At 57.2% G+C, this 8,989-nt stretch overlaps 1 protein-coding gene across 1 annotated transcript; it reads right to left on the bottom strand.

Moving 5' to 3' along the window:
- Positions 1-666: 666 nt before the first annotated feature.
- Positions 667-8,169, bottom strand: PPM1G (protein phosphatase, Mg2+/Mn2+ dependent 1G). Its single transcript, XM_083432725.1, has 10 exons — positions 7,846-8,169; positions 7,666-7,735; positions 7,351-7,436; positions 5,720-5,855; positions 4,623-5,092; positions 3,428-3,556; positions 3,049-3,283; positions 2,468-2,597; positions 2,185-2,287; positions 667-1,381 (listed from the first exon to the last, which is right to left on the bottom strand). The coding sequence occupies exons 1-10, from the start codon at positions 7,963-7,965 to the stop codon at positions 1,133-1,135; spliced, it is 1,728 nt and encodes a 575-aa protein (XP_083288851.1). The 5' UTR covers positions 7,966-8,169; the 3' UTR covers positions 667-1,132.
- Positions 8,170-8,989: the final 820 nt, after the last annotated feature.

Genomic DNA, 8,989 nt, shown 5'->3' with positions numbered 1-8,989 from the left:
CTGTCTCCTCTCTTCCAGGCGAAACATCTCCAGCTCCCTCAACCTTTCCTCACAGGGCTTGGTTTCCAGAACCTTGATCAGAACTGCCCTGAGACCCGAGGGTGGTATATAAATTCAATAAATCATCATCATCATCTTGGTCACTCTCCTCTGCACATGTTCCAGCTTGTTAACATCCTCCTTAAATTGTGGTGCCCAGAACTGAACACAGTATTCCAAGTGTGGTCTGACCAAGGCGAAATAGAGTGGGACTATGACTTCCCTTGATCTGGACACTAGACTCTGTGGATGCAGCCTCATATAGCATTAGCCTTTTTTGCTGCTGTATCACACTGTTGCCTCAGGTTAAGCTTGTGGTCCACCAAGACTCCAAAAACCTTTCCCCGTGTAAGCTAGGTGTCCTCCATCCTATATTTATGTATCTGGTTCTTCCTGCCTGAGTGCAGAACCCAAAATTTGTCCCTATTGAAATTCATTTTGTTAATTTGGGCCCAGTTATCCAATTTGCTAAGGTTAGGGTTAGGGTTAGCTACCCCTCCCAGTTCGGTGATATCTGCAAATTTGATGAGCATCCCCTGAGCAAGGAGCAGGGAGGGAACACGGACTCCTTCCGTCGCATGGAAGGCTCAGTTCCCTGCACCCCACAAAAGGACACTACAGCCACTCTTCAGTTTTTGGGATTTTAGTTTGAAAAATCTCAGTTGAAAGATAGTGAGGCTTGGCGACCAACATGGGAAGGGGGGTGGGCGCCAATCCCACAAATAAAAAAAACCCGAGAGGCCTTAAATAGGGGGCAGCTGAGAAACCTCGACAATGAAAAACTGCTTCCCTCCAACAGAAACATCACAGGCACGGAAATGGCAACAACCACTTGGAGAGACGCTGCGGGGGGGATGGGGGGAGTGGGGGGGCCGCCTTCGGGGCCCTGGACCTCCCCCGCCATTCCCTCTTCGGAATGGTTGCCAAGAACAGCAAGTGGGACCCCCGGGAACCCCCTCCTCCAAATGACACAGACAAACTGGGCCTCCCTAAGGCTAAAAAAGGCCTAACTCTGGCACCAAGAGTTCAGCGTCGCTTAGAAAACAAGAGTCCAGGGCGAGCTCAGGCGATTCCCAGCCCAACGCGGGCGCTGCTAGTCCTGCCTGGCCTTCTTGCTGCAGCTCTCTTCCGTGGGGGCCGAGGGGGCCGCCTCTGCCGCTGCCCCCCCTGTGCTGCCACTGCCGCTCTCCTCCTCCTCCTCTTCCTTCTCCAGTTTCCGTTTGCCGCCTTCGGCCGGGGGCCCCGGGGTGGGGCGAGGCTTGAAGGAGATGATGATGCAGGTCATGTTGTCGCAGCCGGTCCCGTCACCAGACGTGTCCGGAGCCAGGCAGCGGTCCAGGAGCTGGCAGAGAGAGAGGGGGGGGGGGGAGGCCCAGCGTCACCTCAATGTGCCAGCTGTGTCTCGCAGGGCCTGGCCAGGAGCAGCAGCTGCGTCAAGGATGCTCAAGGCAACCAGCTGGCATTGGGTGTGCGGCTGGCAGGAGATGTGTAGGCAGCCTGGCGCTGGGAACAAGGGCACCTCTCCTCAAATGGGTGGAGGAGGTAGGTGCTTCTTTGGGCAGAGAGATGGAAAGGCATGCACAACAGCCCTGAAGGTAGGCAGGCAGGCACCCCCAGCTGGGCCCAGAGGTCCCAAAACCTGGTTCAGGCCCATGCAGAGGTACACTTGCCCTGGGCCTCAGAGGGGACGCCAGCCAGGGATGTGCCAGGCATACGCTGCCATGCCAAGAACACCCCATGCCTCTCAGCCAACTGCAGACTTAATGGGCAAAACAACCATGTCCGTCTGTATGCATTGCAGGTTAGGCAATGGCATCATGGTGGGGTGTCTCATGGAAAAGACCCCCGCTCTGGGGCTCAGACAAGCTTGGGTGCAGGCCTGGTCTTCTTCCCCTGCGCCCCCTCACACAGCCAGCTGGGTGGGATTTCCTGCTTGCTGGCACTACCGGAGCCCAGCCCCTGCCAAGGGCCCTGCGTTTGGGTTGAGCTGCCCCAACCCAGAATTCTGGTCCTCCTGCTGTGGTCCTTTTGTTGTGATACAAATTCACAATACCTAATAATTTTTGCACCCCTGCCTCTTGACATTGCCTGACCCCAACAGCGTGGAAGGGGGAGCTGAAATGGCTTGTAAGGCCTGCCACTCACCTCTTCTACTATGGACGAAAGGGATCGAAGTTCTCCATTCTCCTGCTTCTGGGTGATCTTGGACTGGACAAAGTCCACCACCTCCTGGCTGCTCATGACATTCCTGGGCAGAGGCGGACGCAACGAGAAGGAAGGTCAGCAGGCGCAGGCCAGGCTGCTCTCGGACCAATGCAGCCCAATCCGGGATCCCGTGTGAGCTGCCCCCAGTGAGCTGAGAGAGGAAGCCCAGCGGCAGCAACAAGGGCAGCGGCTCCCCCCCCCCAGCCCTCCCTCGGACACCTACCAGATGCCGTCGCAGGCAATGACCATGAAGTCGTGGTCCTCGTTGATTGTCAGCACCTTGATGTCCGGCAGCGCAGAGATCATCTGCTCCTCTGGGGGAAGGTTCTTGTTGCGCTTGTAGAAGTGGTCGCCTGCAGAGGAGAGAAATAGCTGAGGGGGCTCCAAGGAGGGGGAGTGGAGCCTTTGGGCTGGTCTTTCTCCTTCCGCAAGAACTTTCCAAGGGCAACAGGCGCCCAGCAGCGGAACAGGCTCCCTCAGAAGGTAGTGAACTGGCTTTTCTTGGAGGTTTCTAAGGAGAGGATGGGTTGCCACCGGCCATGGATGCTTGCGCTGAGATTCCTGCATTGCAGGGGGTTGGACTGGATGGCCTTAGGGGGTCCTTTCCAACTCTTAGATAGATTCTATTATTCTAAGTAGTGGGGGGGGGGGGAACAGGCCCTCTTCCTCCCATTCAAACCTTGACCTCGCCTGCCCCTCAGAGCAAAGGGCTCCACGATGGAGCTATGGGCCTTCCAGGTCAGGGGAAGGAGGGTCGCTGGGCAGAGAGGAAGTGGCTGCCTGGCAGCCTGCTGAACCGCTCACCAATGGCTCTGGAGAGGTTCAGGCCCCCATTCACCCGGCCGTCCATGGTCACTTTCCCACCAGCGTTCTTTATCCTGGCCAGCTCCACCTCGTCCTCCGGCTTGTGGTCGTAGGACATGTCCACGGCTTTGCCGCCCTCCGACACGACGCAGCGAGAGTCTCCGGCGTTGGCCACAATCAGCTGCTTGCCCCGGATAAGCGCCACCACCGCCGTCGTGCCGCTGTCGGAGCCGGGCTACAGACCAAGAGGGCAGGGCTCAGCAGGCGCAAGGCAGGCCTGGCCTGAGGCCCCCAGGGCCCCTCTGGGCTAGCGAGGGAGACTCAGAGCACAACTCTTCCTCCTCAGAGACCCCCTCCTCCTGCCCAGGCACTGACTGACCTTCTCCTTGCCTTCCATGCCTGGGAGCATCATGTCTTCATCCTCATCCTCCTCAGCTTCCTCGGTGTCGTCTTCGTCCTCGTTTTCTGCCTCCTCGCTGCTGTAACCATCCTCATCCTCACTGCACTCCTGGTTGAAACACAAACCCACCCACCCCCAAGAAAGGAAGTGAGCACTTTTGGAATCTCTTATATATAATCTAATAAAGTAAAGGACCCCTGGACAATGAAGTCCAGTCAAAGGCGATGATGGGTGTGGCTGAGGGAGCCGGGGTTTGTCCGCAGACAGCTTTCCGGATCATGTGGCCAGCATGACTAAACTGCTTCTGGTGCAGTGGGACCCCGTGATGGAAACCAGAGCAGCGCACGGAAAGGCCGTTTACCTTCCGGGTGCAGCAGTACCTATTTATCTGCTGGCACTGGCGTGCTTTCGAACTGCTGGGTTGGCAGGAGCTGGGATAGAGCAACGGGAGCTCACACCATTGCACGGATTCAAACTGCCAACCTTCCAAATGGCAAGCCCAAGAGGCTCAGTGGTTTAGATCATAGCGCCATATAGTCTGATTACCAAATGGCAACTAAAGCCTGGATTATGGTCACCACAGTAGAATGTCTACGCACTGGGGTTTTTAGAATAATTATGTTTTTAAAATTACAGTCGTACCTTGGAAGTCGAACGGAATCCATTCCAGAAGTCCGTTCGACATTCAAAAACCAAATCACAGCTTCTGATTGGCTGCAGAAATCTCCTGCAGCCAATTAGAAGCTGTGGAAGCCCCGTCAGATGTTAGGGTTCCAAAAGAACGTTCGCAAACCGGAACAATCACTTCTGGGTTTGCGGCATTCGAGAGCCAAAATGTCTGAGTTCCAGGACATTCAAGATCCAAGGTATGACTGTGTTATTACTCATGAGTCTCGTGTTCCCTTCCAACTTTACAATTCTATGATTTCATTTCTATACCGCTTTGTACTTGAAAGAACCAATCGTAAAGCGGTTTACAACACATTAAAACATCAAATAAAACAATCCAAAATAAGACCAGCCTGGCATCCAGAGAGCTCCGTGTGGTCACAATTGGCTCTGCGCCAGTCGCAAAACGCAGCTGCCCGATTTCTAAGGCTGAAGCGGAGTGCAGCAAAGGGGCCTGCGGGACAATGATGCCTGGTTTTCCCACCAGCCCACCCGCATTGGATACCTCGCTGTCATCTTCTTCCTCTTCCTCCTCCTCTTCTTCTTCCTCCTCCTCTTCCTCCTCCTCACTGTCCTCAAAGAACTTGGACTTGGCCCCCCGCTGGGCCTTGCTTGCGGAGGAGCAGGACGGTTCTGCTTCGCCTGTGCTGGAGGCTGCCCCTCCCTCCGCAGCCTTTTTCTGGGAAGGAGCGGCAGCATCCCCCCCGCCAGCCACGTCTGGGCCAGGGCAGGCGCTGGAGGACTTGGGGCATGCCTGGCCGTTGGCTGCCTCCTCCTCCTCCTGGCGGTGCCTCAGGAGCTCCTCTGTGTCCACCTCCCCATTCAGGCTCCGCCCTTTCTGCGCCTCTTCCTGGGCCGGGTCTTTGCTGGGGGTCCCCAACTTGCCCTTGACGCAGTTTTGGCCATAGCGCGTGAGCAGCTCCTCAATGGTCATGGTGGCCTCCTCGTGCAGCAAGGCAGCCTCCTCGTTGTCCACTGAACGGGGACAGAGAGAAAGGAAATGGGGGGGGGTCAGGGTCACTGTTCCCTGGCCCAGTAGTGCCATTCAGGAGGAAAATGGCTTCCAGGCCCAGGGCAGGATCCAGCCAAGCATCTCTGCTACTGCAAGGACTTCCTCTCCGTATGTTGCCTCTAAAATTCCCGTTCTAGGTTCTCATTTTGAGAAGAACATGCAGGGAGAGAAGATTTTTGTTGTGCAAGCAGAAATCCACTCTGCTGGATCCTGCCCAGGCAACCTACACTAGAAAGAAGGAGCTGTTCTCCCAGCCCCTCCATCAGAGTCCCTTGGAACCCCATAACACCCACCTTCACCTGGTTGCTCTGAACATACAGAGCTTTTCATACCCCTCAAGCCCACCCCCTACAATAAACCAGCGCTGCTTTGCCCATGACTCTGGACAACTGCAGCCTCTCAAGGAAGCCAAATCAGGCTATTAGCCCCAGCCAAGTCTCCCCATTCTTGTGGTGCAATCCTAATCTCACTCTGCCTCTCCCAGTGGAGAAACGTCTCTTCGGGACAAAGCTAAGAGAATCCTTTGCCCCCCCCCGCCCCCTCTGGTTCTGATTCAGTTCTGTCCCCGGGGACACTCCTCTGTTGCTCACCATCATCTTCATCAGCCACCTTTTCCTCCTTCTCATCCCCATCATCTCGGGGTCGACCTGCCATCAGCGACAGCTCCTTGATCACCTCCTCAGTTGTCAGCTTAGCATCGATTGCCAGAAAGGCATCCTCAAGAGCCTACAGCAGCACAGAAAGGGCGTCAGTCCCAGCGGTGCTCTCAAACCCCTGCAAGTGGGGCAACCCAACACTGCACCAGAACAGCTAACCAAGCGAAACAGGAGGGCCTTCTGTCCTGCGCCTGAGTCTCTTGGTAATATGGAGTCCTGTGGACAGACTTGGTTCAGCTCAGAACCATGGCCACTTCAAGTTCCAGCCTTAGCTCTAATTGGGGGTGGGGAGGCTGAACCCGGCTTGGGAGCTTCCTAAAGCCATCGAGCTAGCCAGTGAGGAAACAAGAGACAATTGGGCAAAGCAATTCTGCCATTCTCTGGAGGCCTGTTAGAAATAACCAAGCAACCCCTGAAGGTCTCAGAAATGAAGCACCCTAAGAATTCTTCTTCTAACAGTTACTTGACCATGTAACTTCACATTCAGGGAAATAAAGATGCGAAAATCAAGGGCCTTCTGAGGAATGACTGATGGAGTTGGGGATGTTTAGCCTGCAGAAGAGGAAATGCAAAGGTAACTTGAGAGCCACTTTAAATACCAGAAGGGCTGTCCTGTGAGAGATGGAGCAAGCTTGTTTTCTGCTGCTGCTCCAGAGAGCAGGATCCAAGCCAACGGATTCAAATGACAAGGAAGGAGATTCTGTCCAAACCTTAGGAAGATTTTTCTGCTGTTGGGAGCCGCCAAGAGTGGCTGGGAAAACCCAGCCAGATGGGCAGGGTATAAATAATAATAATAATAATAAGAAGAAGAAGAAGAAGAAGAAGAAGAAGCGTAAGAAATGTTTGATTGTGGAACAGAATCTGCCGGAAGGAAGAAGAAGAAGAGGAGTTTGGATTTGATATCCCGCCTTTCACTCCTTTTAAGGAGTCTCAAAGCGGCTAACATTCTCCTTTCCCTTCCTCCCCCCCCAACAAACACTCTGTGAGGTGAGTGGGGCTGAGAGACTTCAGAGAAGTGTGACTGGCCCAAGGTCACCCAGCAGCTGCAGGTGGAGGAGCGGAGACGCGAACCCGGTTCCCCAGATTGCAAGACTACCGCTCTTAACCACTACACCACACTGGCTCTCTAAGGAGGCAGACTTTCCTTCACTGGAGATTTTCAAGGAAGGTTGGATGGCCACATCTTTCGTTGTGATTCCTGCATTGTTGAGGGTTGGACTGGATGGCCTTTGGGGGTCCCTTCCAATTCTACAATTCCAAGAAGGATCACAGTCCCCCAATCCAAGTTGCAGCAACTGGCCATGACACCCTGTTGAAAAGGGGCCAGTGCGAGGCCCCATTTAGCTTCAGAGCCGCAAGAAAGGGCTGTGCTAACGTCCCTTTGCAACATTTCCCCAGGGCTCAGCTTTGGGCGCTAAGCTCCCCACCCTGCACAGATCGTGGCTGGAACCTGGCAAGAAGACCTGTGCCCCCACGTACTGCGAAGGGCTTCCTGTTTTGGCCCTGAGCTCCCAAGCCTGGTGAGGGGGAAGCGGCTCCTTGGAGAAAGGCCCTCTGCCCCTTACCTTTTGCAGCTTGCCCTCTTTGTATGCTTTCTGGTCCTTGATGATTTCTGGGAGGTACTTGGCACAGTACAGAGCGACCTCTTCCCCTGGAGCAAAGGAGAGGGGGGACCGTCAGAGGAGGCTGCAGCCCCCCCGGACCCCTGCATTGCAGGGGCTCGGACCAGATGGCCCTTGGGATCAAGGCAGAGGGACCCCGAGTGGCCGGTCCAGAGCAGGGAGGGGCGCCAAGAGACTCCCGGTGGGGGGAGGACCCCGCCCCCCCGCCGCCGCCTCGGGGCTCCCGTCGGGCCCCCCGAGCCCAGGGGCCCCGCTCACCTCCATGGCCGTCGTAGACGGAGAACATCGCGGTCTCGCCGTCCAGGTCCGGGATGCAGTTGTGGGCGTCCTGAAAGAGAAGCGGCCGCGGCCGTGAGCGGGAGGCGCTGCCCGGGGTCTCCGGCCCGCTCCCTCCCCGCCCCTCCCTCCCTCCGCCCCGGTCCCCGCCCCCTCGCGCACCTCCATGGAGACCCGCCAGCCCTGCATGGCGCTGAAGCCGAAGCGCAGCGGGCGAGGCCCGTCCCCGGCGCCGTCCCCGGAGCTCTTGGCGGTGCTGGGCTGCGACAGGTAGGCCCCCATGGCTTCGGGCAGGCGCGGGCCCCGCCGGGCCGGAGAAGGAAGGGAGGCCGGGAGAAGGAAGGGCGCCGAAAGGAACCGAGCGAGGGAAGGAGACCGGCAGGCGGAACCGGAAACGGGCACCAGAGAGTCGCCGCCGCCGCCGCCGCCACCGCGCGGAACAACGAGCGCCGGAAGCTGAGGCGACAGAGCCGCCGCCGGAAGTGAGGGAGCGGAAAGCGCTCGGCGAGCGCAGCGAGGTCCGCGGGCAGAGCGGCGGCCGCGGGGAATGACGGGAAGCGGAGACGCCATCGAGTCCGCAGGGGCAACTGGTTGCCAGGCAACGGCGGTGAGGCCGCCCGGCCGTCCCCTGAAGGGATCCGGAGCCCGGGATGGGCGAGACCCCGCGGGGCTTCGGCGGAGGAAGGGGCCTCGTGGGCGCCCGGCGAGCCTCCTCGGGGACAGCCTCTCTCGGGCGGGCCCGTCCCGGCCCCGCTTCCCAGGCCCGCTTCCCGGCCGGGTTTTCCCTTCGGCGTCCCGCTTTCCATCCTCGGCCAGTGAAGCCTCGGACTCCTCCGCTCGCCCCTTCCCAGCCCAGAGCGAAGGGGCGCCAGGAGAAGGGCGAGCCAAGGCCGGACGAGATGCTCGACAGAGGCCCAAAGACGCCTAGGAAAACGTGGCCTGTTGCTGGCCGCCCTCAGCGCAGATTTGCAGAACGAGGAACATCAGATCGGCGAGGAATGAAAAGAGGAAGGGAATTAAGCGAGAGCCGATTGCAATGGAAAAAGGGATCGGAAATGACACAGAAGCTCCAGAGCAGCGTTTCCCAAATTGGGGTCTGCAGGTGTTTTTCGGACTACAATTCCGACCAGCTAGCGAGGATGAGAGTTGTAGTCCAAAAAGATCTGGAGACCCAAGTTTGGGAAACCTGCCTAGAGAACAAAAAACCCGCAGGACCGAGAGATTAAACTGTGGCAAAAGTAGAAGGAGCAACTGATGAAGTGGAAGAACCACTGAATGATAAAGCTGGGATTCTGGAAAAGTTATA

The sequence above is a fragment of the Podarcis tiliguerta genome (genome assembly GCF_965153285.1).
Source record: "Podarcis tiliguerta genome assembly, chromosome: 3".
Lineage (NCBI taxonomy): Eukaryota > Metazoa > Chordata > Lepidosauria > Squamata > Lacertidae > Podarcis > Podarcis tiliguerta.
This window is presented reverse-complemented; position numbering and strand designations above follow the sequence as displayed.

What these genes read in the sequence shown, in the direction of transcription:
- PPM1G (XM_083432725.1), bottom strand. Translation starts at nt 7,965, where the DNA reads ATGGGGGCCTACCTGTCGCAGCCCAGCACCGCCAAGAGCTCCGGGGAC. An exon ending in AAGAGGGCAAGCTGCAAAAG is followed by an intron (nt 5,856 to 7,350) that starts GTAAGGGGCAGA and finishes GTGCTGCTGTAG; the next exon opens with GCTCTTGAGGATGCCTTTCT. An exon ending in TTTCGTCCATAGTAGAAGAG is followed by an intron (nt 1,382 to 2,184) that starts GTGAGTGGCAGG and finishes TCTCTCTGCCAG; the next exon opens with CTCCTGGACCGCTGCCTGGC.